Raw genomic sequence first — 20777 nt, forward strand, 5'->3', positions numbered from 1 at the left:
GTCAGCCTGTAGTAATCTTTTTTTCTGACCAGACGTTGCGATCATGTTCAAATTTTTCTAATGCTTTATCATGTCGGACCTTTTCTTCAATAAGAGCCTCACCATTCCCAGAAAGCTTTTGTCCGATAATATTTCCTCCTGTGAATGCCGTTGCATTTAATACAGCACCGAGAACTGTCATTCCTATAGCTGAAGCCATGACTGTGTATTGTATATTACAAGGTATTATTTTAATTTTCACTGTATATAGGTCCCTACGGAGTATGTCTGATCCAAGTGGCTTCGGTCTAGGTACAATTCGTATGCAAAATCTTGAGCTTGAAGATCTGAGTGATGTTAAAGTTAACAATAATACTAAGATGGCTGCTAATCATAATAAGGATTACGTCCTTCGTTACAAGGACCGCGAAAAATATTTCGTTTTAGCCAATGCCGCGGTGCAATCCCACGAGCATGCTGTAGAATTTTCCGAACTTAAAGACATTGATGAAACTGTAATTGACGCCACAAAGGCTTCGAATGATTCTACTCCTTTTGCTCTGACATGGGATTCGGCTAGTCAGAAATTCATGCCTTATAATGTGCCGCGTAACATCTTAGATATATTGGATAGTGAAATTGCAGGAGGTGTTGCTGAACCACCAGGAACTCCGAATGTGATTTATTTTGATAGTAATGTAAACAAATATAAATTGTTAGATTTTCGTAGTTGGCTTACTCCTACGAATCCATACATTGCACTTCTTGGTATACCGATTCACCTTAAAATTAGTCCTCTTAATACAATAATGAAGGCAGATAATACACTAAGAAGGTGGATAAATGAGGGGGAGGGGGTCTATTGCTCGTATACAGCTAGCGGAGTTCCAGTTAGATTATTTTGGGACACAACTTTAAAGAAACTGGGTCTGAAAAGTGACGGTGATGAGGCAGCTGTTCTCACTTTACAGACAATAAATCAACAGATGACTGATAATATGAAAATACTTCAACATGGTACGGTTCTCATTAGATGTGTAAAGTTAGCTACAGGAGACGAGTATGATGATTTGGTTGGATATTATGCTATGAAAACAGATAACAGAACAACTTGTGATATTATTATAAGTATTGATAAAGATCGGGGAGGGGAAATGAGTATTGAATGTTTTGTTGGTGGGAATAGAATAGAGAACGACTTAGGAACTACATTTGTACGTAAAGATAAAAGAGTGAACACTTTAGATATCAGTACCATTCATCTGAAACGTCTCATTTTGTTTGAAGTAATGGTCTTTCGTCATATTTTAAGTTCAGAGGAAATTACTAAAATTTTATCTATCGGGTGAACAAGTTCGTACCGATAGGAACTTCGTGTTCAACATCAGCTAGACTCCCCGGCCGGACTGACAACACAGCTCCTTTATATAGGCTAGTTTGATGACCCGGTTGACTCACACGGAATTTCCCACCTTCCCACCTTCGGAACGTGTATAAACATGCTCAGAAGGGAATTTCCCGCTTAGTTCAGGCTGCGCCGCGCATGCGTGAGTTCGTATATAGGTCAGGGTCATACTTTAGTTACATGGATGGTTAATTTTTCTTCGCTTCATGTAGATAAATGAATAAAATGGGTGTAAAATTCTTACTCCATCCCAAAAGTACACGCTTACTTTACTACTGCTGTAATACGTTTCTCGATAAACAATATTGTATGAAATAGGAGAGACACAGGAGAAACTAGTAAAAATTATTTTATTTTTTAGAAATTCACCGACTTGAACCAAGACTAGGAATAGATGTGAGTATCATCTTCTATTACCTAATGATTGTGTAGGAACGCTGGATATTCAAGCGATGGGTGAGTGTAACTCGCTCCGTGATTTCTGAGTTAAACTTATGGTTCGAAGATAGCTTCGTACCTTGTGTAAGCTAAAAGTATTAAAGCATAACAGTTTATACAATTATACACCAAAAGCCAGAAAATAACAGATCGTGTATCGTCCACCACGTGGCCACTGCTTAAAGGCCATGATCTTACGAGTAGGAGATAAGGAAATACCAGTGATTAACCGTTCATTAAATTGAGAGAACACAAGAGAGAATGGGAAATTCCATGGTGTGATCACAATTCATTTAAAGAATACATTTCTGTAGGATCTCTGTGACTAGATAAAAGTGTGTGAATTAGAAGAGGAATCAGACACACGAAATTAAAATATCGCTTTTCGGCCACGATGGTGCTATGTTACAGGTATAAAGCGCTAATCACTACCGACAACCTGGTGTGTATGCTTCAGATATCGAAAGCATATGCGATCCTGATCGGTACCTTAATTCCTTTGTCAGAGGTCGATCGTAATTATATCGTATAAACTTACAGTGGATAGAGTTTTTCTGATATTTGAAATCCCAGAATTAGTATTATTTTTACAAATCTTTGAACGACAACTCGGTCATTAGTCTTGAAACAACAAACAATGGGCACATTTCTGGGATCGTGGTCAGACTTGAATTGTCAGATTTGTAGATAACTTTATCATCGATATACAAATAATACCTTTTGGCAATGGGATACTTGCACGCCACTGTAGAGTTAAACAATACACGTACATAGTCGAAATCTGTTCGCAAACAACTTTAATCTGTTAATTACTTGATGTACTCGAAATGAGTATACATTTTGTTGAACCTACACGTACTTAAACGTCGACTTTAACACATAAACAAAGCTATTAACCGTTTAATGTTGTTTACTGACAGATAATAACCGTTAAGGTACGCCCGATAAAAGTTAACAATCACTCAATCAAAGGTCACTCTATTCTCTGATCGGCAATCGATTTGACATGGTTACAGATTTGATGGAACAATGGTGGCCAACGTTAGGCTATAATTGTTGGAATCTGAAGTTTTTTTTATAATCGGACGAGTGTTTAAGAATATATGTCACTTTTTGCCATGCTCTAACGGTTTTTTATGTACAATATTTTATTACTTCTGTATAGTAAAATCTTTTCGACTTGCACGATTTTGATCTCGTATTATATACAAAAGTTTTATTTACAGTATTTATTTGCCGTTTTGGTTCCTCTATCTGGTAAAATCATTGATATGGCACAGAACTACAGCATGACATAAGCATTGATGTAGAGCCATTAAGAAGTGTTGACATTGGGACAGAAATTTCCAAAGTTTGTGGTTCAGTGTATGTCTGTAGTATCTGTATGATTTTAGACATGTTGATATACGGTTTGTTCCTCAAAAATTGCCAAATAGTAAACAGATTTATTTGTCGCTAGTGATATGGACACAGCAGTACTTTGATGATCGCAATGCCAATAGACTCAGACAGGATGAGCGGCAGCTCTTCAGCTTATATACATTTTAATTACATCCGGGTACGAATTACATTTGAACAGATGTATGTCTTGGATCGCTCACACTGTCTTATATTTTTTCAATACTCTTTATTTGTCAAATGTACAAATGAAACATGAGATTTTTTCAGGAAAATAAGTAATATTTTAATACATGTATTTACATTCCTTATAATGGCCGTAGATTCACTTTTGCGGACTTTGGCTGTTAATATTTGCGTACATAAACAGTCACTTACTTGTCTGACATGCGCAATGAATTTCTCTGTGGCCGTATAAAGCAGCATGCCTGACACATTCAGATCAATTCTACCAATACCCAAGTGACGGTTACGCATCGCAGAGATTGCACAGCATGACAGCGTCACCGGACACCGAGTCTCGTCTTACAAACATTTTTCGATCTGTTCGTTTGGAACATCCTGAACCTATTGAAACCAAGCTGACAGGTAAGTCATCTTCTTCATGTATAGACTTTCTGTGTCTGTTGTTCAATTTGTATATGACGAGGAACTATATGTTGATGCATCCCTAGTCAATAGCTGTGATTTAAGACACGTAGCTTTAGCATTGAGCGTTACAGCTAAAACGTCGAACTCTACAACACTGTGTCAAGTCCTATAGCATATGTTAATTCAAATTTTGATTTATCATTACATTTATCATATGAAGGAATTCTCACGGTTTGAGCAGCAATTGCCAACGTGAAATGGATTATTAAATTGCAGGTTTATGTGCAATGATAAACCTGCTTCAAGGTTAGCATGTTTTTCAATTATGGAAGCCCTTAATGATCTATATTGTACTGGATGATAACAAGTAAATGTTCTCTGCGGGGTCCAATTATCTGAAAAGGCCTAACGACGCCTGTATGCAGTAACAATGAATAACACAGTGTGTTCTAATAACCGGAATCCATTGTGAGTTCGTGTTTATGGAGCAGTGGGATTTACTGGTCCAGAAACCCGACAATAGATCCTAATGGTGAAAAATAAGAACATACCTACAGAAAACAAAAGCACAGTCGGGTTCATTGTCAATATTTTTCATTTGATTTCTTTCGAGACTTACTAGTATACTGTCTTAGTCACCAGCTCAGACATACTATTGCAAATTGTTGCTCAAGAAATATATAGTAATAGTGTCACAATATTTCCTTCTATTTCATTTATGTAACATGTCAATTCACCCTTTCTTTGTCGAATAAATTTCCTTTGATCTGATTCTATTATAGTTTAATATCTCTGTTTCTTCTAAATCCATCTAGATTCAAAAAGAGGCATTTCCTCTAATCCATCTAGATTCACAATGGCGGTATTGCCTCGTATTTTCTCTCTAATTTGGACACGATTTCAAGTGAAAAGGATTCCACTCGTCGCTTGTCGCCATTAATAGTATTCTCTTTTAAACTGATTTTTCTTTCGTCTTTCCCATTTTTTAAAGTCCGAACACTACCGTTGTTTAGTGGTTGTTAAAGTATGAGTACGAGGAGATTTACAAGAAATATGCCTCTTCTTCGGGTCTCACAGAACGATTACCTGATTGCCACGTCAAAAAGTCGCCGCTTTTTCCCGCTAAACTCAAGTACTATGACTGCGAAAAACTTACTTTTGGTAAGGCTGTACTATGGAAGTTACGTAACTCTTTTATCAGGAACAATGGAGATTCAAAACCCAAAACTAGCACAGCTGGACACGTGAATATATGCATAGACAAATACGTGCGACATTGGGCGTGATTGGGTACTTGCGATTAATCAAATTTGCGGGTGCAACTAAATCACATACAGTCGCAGTCCTAATATTTCAGTAGCGGCAAATGCAGACATTGTTTATTCAATTCACCATTATCATGGTAGACCATTCTTCTGAAATTAACTGGACGGATATTGACTGGGATTTGGAATATTTTAGTTACTGGTAATTGTGGACGATGCAGAAGATAACAGCGCAATGGTCCACATCACTGCTGTCTCTGTCGAGTGTTTGACAGTGTTTTGTTGTGCTACGGAACTGCATGGGCTCGTGTTGAGCCAACTGCAGCACGCCAAATTATGGCCGGAGTTGTATGTCGTCCGCTGAATCAATCGATCAGTCTTCAGTTCTCAGTTTAATCAACGTAAGCGCTCCGTACAAGATGAGAGATTGTGATACTGTTGAAGAGATTGTCATGTCTGATTGGTGTAAGTAGCCCTACATCACCAAGTACATCATTATGAAATGTTATTTTTTACGGTTTAATTCTAATGTCTAGTTTATTAGTTTAGTTTATTTTGTGAAGCTTCAATTGAATTTTCTCCCTTGTATTGGTTAACAGGCAGCGGGCACTTCTGTTGTATGCGTTTATCAATAGTGGACAGTTTCTTTGTCGAAAAACAGTACTTGTACCACAGTCCCTCTATCCACGTGTGCTTATACCCAGTAATCCCGGACACTGCTGGTATTTTGTGTAAAAAAGTACTGATAATTGGAATGCACAATTAATGCAGAGACTTGCCTGGTAAACTGTCCAGTGTCGAAAGTAAGCATCAAGGTTCAAACAATAGGCACGAGACAAAAAGTGGCGTAACTTCCAATAACCCTGAAATTAATTGCTGCTGAAGGCGAGCGTAATCATGGAAACGGGTCTATACGTGAAAGAATATAGCAACTTTAGCGGCTTAAACAATACGCTAAGTGTTGCATTTTTCTAATAGTGTTTTCTGTGACATTGCATCGTTTGGTTATATCATGGGGGTACAAGCGAGATATCTCCATGGTTATATCATGGGGGTACAAGCGAGATATCTCCATGGTTATAGGTACAAGCGAGATATCTCCATGGTTATAGCATTGAGGTACAAGCAAGATATCTCCATGGTTATAGGTACAAGCGAGATATCTCCATGGTTATAGCATGGAGGTACAAGCGAGATATCGCCATGGTTATAGCATGGAGGTACAAGCGAGATATCTCCATGGTGGCCAGAGGCCATTTACAGGCACCGTAAAAATCAACTATACAAAAATATAAACCCCTAAAAAACAAAGAACAAAGTAAAACAAAGGCAAAAACAAGGACAAATAAGCAACGAAATTCACAAAAAGGATAAAATAATTACAACTCAGAAAAGGTTAAAAGCAGGCTTTACAGACTAGTCTTTGAAAGGTAGAATCTGACTTGGACAAATCAAAGAGAAGGTCGGCTTTGCAGACATCATTAATATTACTTGTACACCAGTCCTTAAAATAATTGAGTACTCTCTCAAGTTATTTCTGCAAACTTGAGAAGCAGCATTGTGTTGTAGCTGTCTACTAGCACATTAAAATGTAACTTTGAAAGAAGATAGATAAGATAACAATATTCATAGAGCGCCTAGTATCCTTTTTGTCGTGATTCACGTCGTCACATCTTATTTTAAGTAGGATTACTAAGACATCGCAAAATTTTTGTGTAGTCGTATAGTGCTGATAGAAAAAAAAGCGCTTAGGCCAAGAAAAATAAAAAAGTTTGTTTCTCATCCTCGCGCGAGTCAATTCAGACCCGCCGTGTCAACTTTTTTTCTGGTCACCGGGAAAAAATGAAAAAAAAACCCACAAAAGTACACGACGATATTGCATAACACAGTGCTTATAAAACATAACTGTAAACAAAATAACTGACCCTAGCATTTCATTCAGAACTATACACATGTCACTGTTATATTAATTTGACAAAACTGCATTGCTCAACTAAAAGTCAAACCGCAGAACTGTTGCTATACAAAAATACTAAAGCAACACAGCTGTGCATTTCTTTCTGCGTGCATTCTTATGTCGTTTTCATGTTTTGCGTTCTTGAAGGTTGAAGAATAAAAAAATTGAGAAGAAAAAGAAACCGCGTCACCGCATCATTTTTGCAATATGTCTAGGATGAGAAACAAACTTTTTATTTTTCTTGGCCTTACCAGAGTTCAATCATACATTTATATTAGGTTCCTGCATATCAATCACTGATATGCTTACGTTTTTCAAATACGCCAGATGGAGATTTTCAATAACATGAAATATCGTCAATTGTACGAATAAATCATTAATATTCTTTGGTTAATCACTTATACGCAGTTACTTCTATCGCTGACATATCCAATATGTGTGCGAAATTTGCGATATTGGCTGTCGGCGATTGCGGTATTGCTATTGGTCTGCTAGAGCCAAAAAACAGTCCCGAAGGAAAAAAGGGTCTTCCGTTTTGTAACTGGTCCGATTACTTTGCTAAAAAATGTTTTGTGATAATCACATTTATATGCGAAGCAGAGTATTCCCACGATTTGTCTGTATATCTTTTGTTGCAGTACGAACGACTAATTTGATCTAAATGTTGCTACACTTCTGGAATGGGGTTGGAAAGTTGTTCCTAATCTTGTTATCACAACGAACAATACTTTCTGTCTGAATACATATACACGTAGTAGTTTTCTATCTTGATAGGCTTCTCTGTGTAAACCAACAACCGCTCATTCCCTGCCTTTGTTTCATCAGTACTTGTACTATCTCTTTGAATTTTACCCAACTTCAATTAAACTGTATAGCTACTATAGCAAGACTAGAAACAACTTCCCAAACCAATTTCTATAGTTTAACAACATTTAGATAAACTTAGTCGTTCGTACTACTACTATTAAAACAGTCGAAGCACGATTGATTTGCTGCAGAAATTTGTAACAATTTAATCTAAACGGAAAAAATGAATCGTAGAAAACAAAATTGAGTAAAAGACAATGTGATAACAAATCGATCTATAGATCTATCTATACATCTATTGACCAACGACTAAGTTGATCTTATGGTTAAGTACTACGAATTACGTCAAAATTAGGTTGTGGTGTCATTTTCTTGAAACTTTGCACAAATTTTCTTGGAAGTTGTGCAAGTGCAAAAATGAAATAAAAAATGGGGGTCACCACGCTCGTTTCCATGGAAACGGACGTTAAAATGGCGTCGTTAGAAATAAATAAAAATGATATAATTCACTTAAACTAAAGAAAGCAATTATAAAACGCTTAGCAAATGAGTTAATTTTAATAAATACCAAGAATTAAGATCCATATCTATCGAATGTATAGTTTTCATGATGTTTGTAAAGAAATTTCAACATAAGTATCGATTACAAAATGACGATATCGAAATTATATCACTACATAATTTTCGAACTTTCTTCCTGTCGCTTTGAATGGTGTCATTTTGACCAAACTTGGCGAATAAAATCCTGACATAATACCATTTAGTTTACACTTTTAATAAAAGGGTGTCACCTCGCTACTTTTTACAATATCTCCAGGTGAATGGGTAATATGCGCCATGTAAATGGGAGAGAAATGTTAATTTTGCGCTCATATTGAATAAAAACCAGCTTCCTAGGGGGTCAAAATATGACAAGGTTAAAGGTTACATTTATTTCTAAGAGACTGGGTCAAAAAATTAGGTAAAAGCGCAATTTCAACAATGACAGGTGATGTTAAATACATGCGCTAAAATAACCCATTTGCGGCAGGCTGGAGTTAAATCTGCGCAGAATGTTCTAAAGCGTGTGCGCGTCCGAATTCGTCGCCCTTTACCTTAATGTTGTTAAACTACTGGAATAGGTTTTGGAAGTTGTTTCTAGTCTTGCTATAGTAGCTATACAGTTTAGTTCTGGTTGGGTTAAATTCAAAGAGATAGTATAAGTACCGCAATCACCGACAGCCAACATCGCAAATTTCGACACATATTGTATACGTCACCGATAGAAGTAACTGCGTATTAGTGATTAACCAAAGAACATTAATGAGTCATTCGTACAATTGACGATTTTTCGTGTTATTGAAAATCTCCATCGGGTGTATTTGAAAAAGGTAACCATATCAGTGATTAATATGCAGGAACCTGCAATATAAATGTATGAGTGAACTCTGGTAAGGCCCAGAAAAATAAAAAGCTCGTTTCTCATCTTACACATGTTGCAAAAATGATGCGGTGACGCGGGTTTCTTTTCTCCTCAATTTTTTTATTCTTCAACCAACAAGAACGCGCAAAAAACATGAAAACGACTTAGGAATGCACTCAGAAATATATGCACAGCTGTGTTGCTTTAGTATTTTTGTATAGCAACAGTTCTGTTGACTTTTAGTGCAGCAGAGCCCAGTTTTGTCAATTTAATATAACAGTGACGTATGTGTACAGTTCTGAATGGAATGTTACAGTTATTTTGTTTGCAGTTCTGTTTTATACAGCACTGTGTTATGCATCGCGTATTTTTGCGGGTTTTTAAAATTGTATTTCCTCATGAGCAGAAAAAAGTTGACGTGGGGGTCTGAATTGACGCGCGCGAGGATTAGAAACAAACTTTTTATTTTAATTGGCCTATGCGTTTTTTTCTATCAGCTCTATAATATAATACTCAATAATTTTGCGATGTCTTCGTAATCCTAATTCATATGAGATATGACTTGACGTGAATCACGACAGAAAGGATAAAAAGGAATGAAAAAGCAATATGTTGTCTACAAAATCTGTTGACTTGGCTTGCTTACATGGGTAACTTGCAAAATTAATGAATACTGATTATAAGCAATTCCATTGAACAATGAGTCAAGATTTACCCGTAATTCAGTCCCAGAATGAGAGTGACATTGTAAGCTTATTGTCATTTTGATATACTTACGTTGTAAATAACGAAATTTCATAATCGGTCATGTTGAAAACTTTTTCCCAAGTCCTACCAACTTAGAAAGTGTGTCGATAAAGACATTCACATGTGTGTTGTATCTTGAATTTATCCTGCAGGAATATTTATTAATTATTTCCCATTTTCATAATTGATGAGATTCGATTCGTGATGTCTGAGTAATATCACGATTGTAACGCTGAAGGTGAAACTGAATGACGATATATAAAAACGAAAGATACAAAACTCATTAATATTCAGTTACTTTCCATTTATTAATATATTATCGGTCGATTGATAATTTATTTGTTGACTTGGTGCATTTTCAGTTGATTGGAATCTTTACTCCTTGACTTGGCTTGGCTATTGGTTGGCTTGATACATAATTGGTTGATTTAATACGTCATCGGTTACTTTGATACGTTATTGTTCTCTTGGACACATTATTGGTTGATTTGATACACTATCAATCGATCTATCTATCTATCTATCCATCGATATATATATATATATATATATATATATATATATATATATATATATATACACACACACAACAATCGTTCTATTAGTCAAGCAATCGATCAATTCATTAAATCATTCAGTCGATAGAAAGATCGATCGATTTATATATCAGTACATCGATAGATCAATCGGTCGATCTATCGATTGATCAATGGATTGATCGATCGATCGAGGATACATCTATCCCTAAGAATATATTCCCATGATTCATTTGATCCAATACATTGTCAGTTGATTTGATACGCTATCGGTAAATTTGTTGATACGTTATCGGTTAGGAAAAATTACTACGTTATCGGTAAATTTTTACTACGTTATCGGTTAGAAAAAATTACTACGTTATCGGTTGATTTACTACGTTATCGGTAAATTTTTACTACGTTATCGGGTTTGCTACGTTATCGGTTAGTTACTACGTTATCGGTTGTAACATGCGTTCACAAATAACGATTGGGGGGGCTGGAGGAATCGCGATTGAAATCTAATTTTATTTTCAGAATCCCCCTCAATACCCTAAAAAATTTCCAAATGCCCCCCTCTATATGATCAAAATTTTTCAAGCCCCTCCCCTTAAACTATCACAAGCCCACATATTTGTAAGGGATGTACGCGCCGAAAAAATAAAAACGTATTGCGCCGTTCCACTCACAGGTGTTCAACCACTATCTGTTATTACCAGTTTGTAAAGTAATATTCCTAGGCAAGTTCTTAAAGTGATTCATTTTTAAACGTATCGATGAACTTTTTGGATTTATCGGACTAAGGCAACTTGAGTTCATCCAACTCTTGCCAGGTCAATGGCACCTGCCGAAGAGCACACAAAATGACGATCATAAGAGAGTATGCCAATTGTGAATTCTGGCTAATTTCAATATTGTAAAAAAACTCGGCATGCAGTGACCTACCAGATTCGTTTCAAAAGTACAAGACGTATATGAATTAGATGCTACTCGAAATTGACAATACTGGAGGGTTAAAATATTCCATCAAATAAATGTTCTAATCTCTGAAATTCTGGGTGTAATAATGGCAAATTTAGTCATATATTTTTTCATTTAGTCTTTACCATTCAAAGTTTTACTTTTGTATTAATTTATGACAAGAATGTGAAAATTTAGAAAATCAAGCATGTTGACCCCATCTTTTTTCTTTAATATTTGATTATAGTCATATGCCAGAATTCAAAAATTCCCGATAATTTTTCAAGTCTCCTTGTCTTACATGTGTTACTCTCTGACCTGACCTTCTGTACAAGTATGTTTCACTGTCATGAGCGTCGTTTGACCAAGACTTTGTCTTCAACTACCATGTACACCAGGGTCAGAGCTATCTCTGACACTGTTCAGGTATGCAGTGACAGTGCCACTGCAGTAGCAGGGCTGTACCTGATAGCACTGCCCGTAGGTATTAACTTTGATAATTTTTGCAATATTTTTTTTTCAGTTTATACAACTGTGTTCTTGTTCTTCTCCATACAGCATGTTGAACTGTCCAGTATTCAGCTTGCTATCACAGCCTGTGTATGTGTACCATGCGTTTGTATCACTGACAACTGACTGTCAGTCTGGACTCTGATTAAATTATCACCTAATACATATTTATATATGCAGGCTTTGTCGACAAACTGAATAGTGTGTGTTTGAGCATGCTGTAGGGAGATAGCAAGAAACTGTAGTTGATATATTGCATAGAAATATTGCAGAAATCATTAACAGTTGCAGCTTCTGCCCTGTTACAAGTCCCCCCCTACAGGTACAGCAAAATTTTAAAGTCCCCCCTCTACTATCCCCAAAATTTTCGAATCCCCCTGAATTCCTCCAGCCTCCCCGAACCATTTTTGAACGCAGCCTAAAGTGATTTTCATCTTAATTTCAGGAAATTTACCCAGCTGGTTAAATGGCAGCTTCCTCAGGAACGGACCTGGGTTGTTTGAAGTTGGTAACCAGTCTTACAAACACACATTCGATGGACTTGCTTTGTTACATCGTTTTAAAATTCATGATGGTAAAATCACATACCAAAGCCGATTCTTACGCAGCGATGTCTACAAAAACAATATGGAGGCAAACCGAATCCTCTACAGTGAATTTGGAACCTTGTCATATCCTGATCCGTGTAAAACTATTTTCCAGCGATTATTCTGGTATTTTCAGCCGCCAACACTGGAAGATAATTGTAACATCAATTGGCTTAATCTAGCAGACGAATTGTATGTCTGTACTGAGTCCCAGTATCTTCGTAAAGTTAACCCTGTTACCTTGGAAACAGGAGATAAGGTAAACTTGATAGTCTTTTGACATCTCTCCTTGACATTAGCGCGGTGCGGTCCCAAACCTAAAAATGTAAAACACAGACGAGGATTCTATACTTAAAAGCCCCATTTTATCATCGATTTTTATCTAACATGAAATTTAATTGGTTGATAAAAATTCAATGAAGAACAAAAAGTGACAAAGCGTTAAGGAAGACTTTACACATTGACTAGTGCCAGAACCAGACAGTAACAAGATCCGGGCGTGCATTCAAATTCATTCGCATGAAACAAAACCACAAGAAGGTGCTGTAATTGACATGACAAATTTGAACTAACACTGAGAATAAATCCGGTTTTAAAATCGCATTCACGTATAACCACGTTGAAGAATGCAAGACAAATAATATATAGATTCGATGGAAGACAAGAAGCAGTGGACATGCGTTATACTTGTCTAATAAGGGCAAGAAGTGATAAAGATAAATAGTTGACAATTCTGAAATGAAATGAAGTGTCATTTCTCTGATCGTTATATATTTGTGACGCAACTACCTATTTCATAATGCTATTCCGATATGGATATAAAATTTAGACTAATTTAGACTAATATCTCGAGCGTGCACAATCTGAAATGAAACGTATTTTGCCCATTTTCAGTAAATACGTACTGTCAGTATCTTCTTGTTAGCAAATGCCATGCCAATATCGACATGGACACATATACTTCTTGAAACTAAAATTTAACTTTAATTAAATATTGTTTCTGTTTAGTTGGACTACTCACAGTACGTCTCAATAAACACGGCATCTGCGCACCCCCACACTCTACCAGATGGTACTGTTTATAACGTTGGATATTCATTTGGTATCACTACTACATACAATATCATCAAAATTCAGCCAAAAACAGGTTAGTACCGTCATCCAGTACACACTAGAAATATTAAAGGCGACGGGATTTTTGAATTTTTTTTTCTGTTCAGTAAATTTCTACATACTAAATAATGGGTTTATATGTTCATGCGAACCAACAATATCCGAAAAAGGAAACACATTTGAAATGCCTTCATTACATGTGTCTTCCATATCAACTAAATCAACTAATACACTTCGTTTCATTTTTCACAGGACACAACGCATTGGAGAGCGCCACCATAGTGTGTTCCATTCCAACGAGATACCGACTCCGCCCTTCGTACTTTCACAGTTTCGCAATTACAGCTAACTTCATTGTATTTCTTGAGCAACCATTGTTCGTTAATGTTCTAAAAATTGCATCAGCAAAATTCATGGGGAAGTCTATAAACAGCGCCCTTGAATTTGACCCACAAAGCCCTGCAATATTTCACATTATTAGTCGTCATTCTGGTAAACCATCACAAATCAAATACGTTGCCGACGGATTTTTCTGTTTTCATCACGTGAATGCCTATGAAGAAAATAATCACATTATTATCGACTTGTCAGCTCACACAGATATCACAATCATACAATCCACATTGTTAGAAAAAGTGCAAACAAACAGAAAACCGATACTTGACATTGGGGTCAGACGATATACCATTCCAATTGATATTCATCAGGTAAGTGCAACAAACACATTAGTTTCAAAGTTTGCGTAATTTCTACCTTGAAATTTCCCGTGACAGATAATAAATGATCAAATTGGTGCAATCTTAGAACTTAGAGAATCATTTAGTTGAATTGGTAAATACCTATAACTTGAAGTAATATTTTTCATATTTTATTCGAGTAAACGAGTAGCGTTTTCTTTTTTCTCGATCCCTAAAGCATATTGAATGGCAAGAAGTAGCCCCAAGTTGCAAACATATCGCATAATGTTATTTAAATATACCATGTTATTATTGACAAGTGGATTCTTGTCATTTGTCAACAAGAAAAAAGTGACAATGTTGAAAACTAGTCACGTAGACATGATTTAGGAGTACGATAAGCAGTTGTCTAAGTATAATATGATAAGAATTTTGGAGTGAATAATATGTTTTAATGGCCAGTGTTCTCCACAGTTCAGAAAAACAGAGGGGCGGTCAATGTACATAACAATACATAATTCTATTGTCGTGAGATTTCATTGTTTTGTATTGTTATTGACACATGAATGGAATGTTTCGAAAGCAGAACGGCCAATCCCTCAAAACTCCCTTGTGGAGAATCCTGAAGACAAACCAAAACTACTCGAAATACGGTCACTCCATGAAATACGGTCACTCCGTGAAATTCGGTCACACTATGAAATACGGTCACTCCATGAAAATTGAGCGTGAAAATCCATCAAAAGTGAATGGAGTGAGAGTTACAGTTTCGTTCTGTAAACTCGAAAACTATCAGATCAAATTTGAAAATATAAAATATCAAGTCTATTGAACACACACTCTCTCTCTCTCTCTCTCTCTCTCTCTCTCTCTCTCTCTCTCTCTCTCATTAAGGATACCCCTGTAGACATCAACCTTGTGGGATTGGAATATACATTGTCAACGGCAGTCTTACAACAAAATGGGGAAGTCTACCTTACATGGGAATCAATTACAAATACGGGTTAGATTACTTTATTAGAAATTGTTGGTCGACTTATGAACTTGCACTGTTTCCTAAGTTTACTCACTATAGCTAATGCCACAGCCATATCTGTCTGTGTTGCTATTTCTCCCTCTCTTTGTACACGATATAGCTCTAAGACAGATCGGTTTGGAATTAACTTAGATACACTGCACTCGTTGACAGTTGAATACTTTCACAGATCGGCATTGTCTTGTACAGATTTTATATGCTGAACCAATATTTGAAATTTGGGTTAGATGTTCACAATATCAACTACATTTGGTCAGACTTTAAGTAAATTACATAACAATAATTCTTAACAGTCAAACCACAGTTCCTCCATTCACGAGGAATTGTGGTCGATAGATGTGGTCTCAACTTTTGAATGCTGCCAAGGTCTTTTACATTTATTCACCTTGGTAAAAACAAGAGCGTGTTAATGTTTACCCCGGCGGTGACACTCTCAAAGAGCATGGGCATCCATGCTAGTTCCACAAAATTTCGAGATACCCCTAATCTGGGATTTTTCAACAAAAGACTCCATTATTTTGAGAAATATGGGAGAAAATAAAAAAATACCCTCTTACTTACAAAATCCAGGAGAGGGAGACGTAATATCAGAGTCAGGTCAATGCTGAATTATGATATTGTTTTCACATATATTAACACATCAGAGTCTAAAAGAAACTTTTAACTTTGGAACAGGGGTGTCAAACTCATAAAATTCATAAGATTTCGAATCACAGTTTTAAACCAGATCAAAGCATAGGAAGCGCACAATGAAACTTTTGGTGAAGTTTGAGTGTCTGATAGGTATATCCTGGGATATTTCAAACCTTTCTTTATTTAGGCTAGGTTTTTGGAAAATTATCCTTTTTTCTCGATTTTCAACGGACCCGTGATATGAAATAAAAAACATTCCCTTCCCCGTGATTTTAGGAACACGCATGGATACCCATTTCCCCTGACAGTGACACCACCGGGATGTTTACCTGATGTTGGATTCATGTTTATGGGCAATCATAGTCCCTGTGAGTTTCAGTGAGTGCATAATTCTGTACCATCTACCTTACGGCTATTTGGTTGCTTCTTCTATGTTCTTGGAAATGGTCGTGGTAGTCACATGACCATAAGTTACCAAGGTGTATAAATTCATAATATTGGCACGTCGTCTTGTTCAAATCATGCACTTATATTACTGGAGAGTTAGTATTAAATCGAGACCCTCACGTAGAATGCACACGTACATAAACAGAACAGTGCGATCAATGGAATTAATCGTCACGTTCGTTAACAATACCATTCAGGATCAATCATGAGGGTAGCAAGGGACCTTCCTACCTCCATGGACCTATTTAATTATCTAGCAAGATTGTGGACAAGGTATTCATCAAAATCTGTCTTTCGCAACTCCATTTGTAAATCTGAGCAATAGCATAAAAAAGCGAGACATGACAGAAAACATTCTGTAGGTTGTCATTTTTTCGTAAAATTAAGTTGCCACGACTTTTGTGAGACTCCCTGCACTTCTTGAATAAGATCACACCACGGTGTAAGGCTCCCTGCACTTCTTGAATAAGACCACACCACGGTTCCTGTAGGACCGTGACCACACCTGCCACACATTCTCTCTGTAATCAAGCAAACCGACTTGACCATGACATGCAAGCGTGAATAGAACGAAGAGTTCCCCGTTCCTGCCGGGGTAAAGCAAACCCCGCGCGTCATGTTGTGCCACGAATGCGTTGGTGGACTCCATCGTGTGCATTAAACGACGATTTCGGCGCAGTTACAAAGATAGCTGTGATCATTAACAATAGAACTGGACAAGATCACCAAAATGTGATTCATGGATTTCCTACCAAATCTAGTTTTGTACGAATAGTTGAATGCGTCTTGTCAATAACTTCATTTTTTTGTATGAAGACTGTCTGCCTAGGAGAAATGAGGGCTTTTGCATATGCACCTAATTTTGAATTTTAAATTATTTATGTCAAATTGTTCCGCTCACCCATATTATTACACTTACCACACCGTCGTTCCCTTTAGCTATAATTTAACGCTATTTGACAACTTACAAGTAAATTTTGCAAAAACTTCATGTAGGAGATCTAATTCTTTCCTCTGTTTCATCCACGATACGTCCTCACCTTCGAAATACTGACAACTGAACACTGATACCTTTAGATCCTATATAGCAAGGGGCATCTAATTCTATTAATTGTAATTCTAATTTTAAAACTGATTCTAAACCAGGATTGAACGATGAAAAAACACTCAGTGACATTATATCTTCATTACCCCATCTTTGCTAAACCATATTGCTTTGGAGCCCATGCTGACATCAACCATAGACCCAAAAATGAGGGACTGGCAACAATGTTTTTTTTTCTCTTTTATCTCCTGTGGGTTACGTTAAACTAAAGCGGATACGCGTTGTCAACAAGTTGAAAACTCTCTAGGTCAATAACATCAATGATCTGTAGTTCACCACTCCATTTGAACAGAATCTTAAGTAATTATAAAAACCTATGTCTTCACATGAATAAATGTCGTGTCCTTGTAATTTGCAGGTATAGAGTTGCCTATTATAAACTATGAAGAGTATAACGGAAGGAAGTATCGCTATGCATACGGCGTGAGCCCTACGGCTGATTCGGTAGGTCTTCACTGATTGGCTAATCAGCTTGTCAATTATCATGTTAACATATCAGACATTGTGTAACAATGGTCATAATTTCATCTTGCAGACGTTGTCATCGATACATTTACTGATACATTTCTGTCAACGACCGATATCGGTGTCATTCGATTCAGAATACAGCTATGCTGTCTTTTAAGGTCATTTAGTTTTTGAAGGAATTCAATACCATTTGAATTCATTAATTAAAAGGACAAATACTTTCTAATATTCTAGCATGAACTCGCTGAATGTTGACAATGAAAAATACGAGTATCAAATAAATCTGACTTTTACAAACGACCTCAAAAGAGGGATAAAACTGCAGCAAGTGAAAATGAATACATTAAATATAGGCCGACCAGCGGGAGATACAATACTTCTTAAAAAGCAGAGAAAAAAAAGTGCAACTTGCAAATCGCAGAGACTAAAACACATAGACGTTTCGGGTATAGAGTACTGACGAAGGGTTGAACCCGAAACGTCTATGTGTTATAGTCTCTGCGATTTGCAAGTGTTTCAATTCCCGCTGGTCGGTCAGTATTTTACTGTATTTGTTTTTACTATTACAGTTTTTATTCTCTGCTTTTTAACAAGTATTGTATCTCCCGCTGGTCGGCCTATTTTTACTGTAAATCTGACTTTGCTGTCTTGTATGCTCAGGTTCGCAATTTGTCTTGACAGCTGATAGTTTATCGGCGTAAGATATCCAGCAGGTGCAACAAACGTCATCCGTCTGTTCAATCTTTCAGCGGTTAACGATTTATTTTGACAACCTCCACTTTAGCGTATTTCAGATCTCGGCGACACAGCAATTCTCAATATAAAAAAATAGTGCTGACAGATTGTGATGTTGCCTTTTAAAAACTTTTTGTCACCATCGCTTATTGTCAAAAATACAAAAAATCTTATTGCTGCTAGCTCTGGCAGTACGCCAGATCGTTCAGCATTCAAAAATTAAATGAACACTGTAAAACTTAAAAGCCACGATTTTGGGAACATTTTTTTAATTTTATAAATCTTGAGAGAAAGGATTTTTGGAGTTGAAGGCTTTCCTTGTAAGAGAGTCTGCATGATCTGCGATAACACAATAATGCCTTGCTTTCTTTATAGCTAATAAAGGTTGATTTTGAGACCAAAAGCTGTAAAGAATGGAAAGACACTAAATATCATTATCCAGGAGAAGTTGCCTTCGTTACCGCGCCAGAACCAAGCAGTGAAGACGATGGTAATTAGAATTCCTGCATTTATGAAAACAAAGAAACCAATCAAGCACAATCCCTGACGTTATGGTCACCGTAAACACCATGAATAATGACACTGTCAGAAAATCATCTGACCAATATACCGGCAGACAAGCCGAGGCAAAGTTCCATCGATTTCACATAAAGCAAATTCCATTTGTACGATGCTTTGACAAGCAAAACAAAACAAAAGAAAAGATGACATCATTTCGTTTGTCTTTGATGATAACGTACAATCAGATCTGTGAGGAGTGTCCACTCTAAGGAACATGAAATTGACCTGTGTCTGGAGGTGTAATCGTTAGAGGGATGCTTGTGACATTGCTTGTTACGTAGGTAGTACGGTAAATTCTTAATATGGATAAAGATCTTAGAAATAGCAAACTTCAATATCACACTTATGTTGACATTGAAGTCGTGATATTTCATTTCGTAAACAGTAGCACAAACATGAACCGTTAACCACATAAGAGAGGTGACTTCCCTATAGATGGCATTCAACAGATGATATGTTATGCAGTGCATGAATGTGATTACCACGGAGATATAACGCTGTATGGTTTCCCTCTGAAACAGAATGGAGTTATATTTGATGAACATGGTGTGCAAAGCGAAGGCCATAGCCATAGTTTACTGTTACACTGTTCTGATTGGAGCCCTTCAGTTGGTAGCTCTGTTCTGATTGGAGCCCTGCAGTTGTTAGCTCTGTTCTGATTGGAGCCCTTCAGTTGGTAGCTCTGTTCTGATTGGAGCCCTTCAGTTGTTGGCACTCATTTTGGTCGTTTGTTTCATGATACCCATTGTGTTTGATCTGCCATATGTCTTAAAGTCCAGGTACTAGGTTTGGATTTGCCCTGTTTTATATTGCTCAGTGTGACAACATTGCCAACTTTCTTATTTCATTGTTGGCCCTCACTTGTGATTTTTAATTACTTTTTGCAGGCGTATTGATATCCTGTATCCTGTCATCGCGGAATGATATGCCGCCGTATTTGCTGATTTTAGACGCCAGGACGTTTGAAGAAATCGCCAGAGCTGAAGTTTCTGTGGCTATGGCATTCGCTTTGCACACCATGTTCATCAAACATAAATAATTGACATGTTACACCCTTCAAATACGGATGGAAGACCATGTGATGTAGACTACACATGAATCTAAGTGGCAAATTTTATTAAAATGCTTTTAGTGAATTCAACCTGTATCATAATACTTTCTGTCAATGCTTACGTATATTTTATCAGACTCTGCATGAAGTCAATAATAATAATAATAATAATAATAATAATAATAATAATACCTGGAAATTTACCCCAGACATTATGACAGAAGAAACGCAGGCTTTTCAGAGCGTATGCCACACCTTTTGAGTTTGGTTACGTTCAAGTAACAAAATCTTCACTTTGATGAAGGTGGCTAGGTTAGAAGGAAGAAGATGATTTCATCACCATATTAATTTGTCAATCCATGCCTGTCAAGGCAGTGGAAAATGCTC

At 36.7% G+C, this 20777-nt stretch overlaps 1 protein-coding gene across 2 annotated transcripts; it reads left to right on the plus strand.

Annotated features, from left to right (window-relative positions):
* The first annotated feature begins 1745 nt into the window (after positions 1-1745).
* LOC139116787 (beta,beta-carotene 15,15'-dioxygenase-like) lies at positions 1746-20484 on the plus strand. Of its 2 annotated transcripts, XM_070679565.1 has the most exons (9): positions 1746-3808; positions 4803-5541; positions 12423-12823; positions 13573-13711; positions 13930-14384; positions 15249-15357; positions 17934-18019; positions 19154-19268; positions 20227-20484. In XM_070679565.1, exons 3-9 carry the CDS (start codon positions 12605-12607, stop codon positions 20376-20378), a joined length of 1275 nt encoding a protein of 424 aa, XP_070535666.1. In that variant the 5' UTR covers positions 1746-3808; positions 4803-5541; positions 12423-12604; the 3' UTR covers positions 20379-20484. The 2 variants fall into 2 exon arrangements, with proteins under 2 accessions (XP_070535666.1, XP_070535583.1); XM_070679482.1 differs by lacking the exon at positions 4803-5541 and having other exon boundaries at positions 3624-3808.
* The last annotated feature ends 293 nt before the right edge of the window (positions 20485-20777 follow it).

Source organism: Ptychodera flava, chromosome 1, assembly GCF_041260155.1.
Source record: "Ptychodera flava strain L36383 chromosome 1, AS_Pfla_20210202, whole genome shotgun sequence".
Lineage (NCBI taxonomy): Eukaryota > Metazoa > Hemichordata > Enteropneusta > Ptychoderidae > Ptychodera > Ptychodera flava.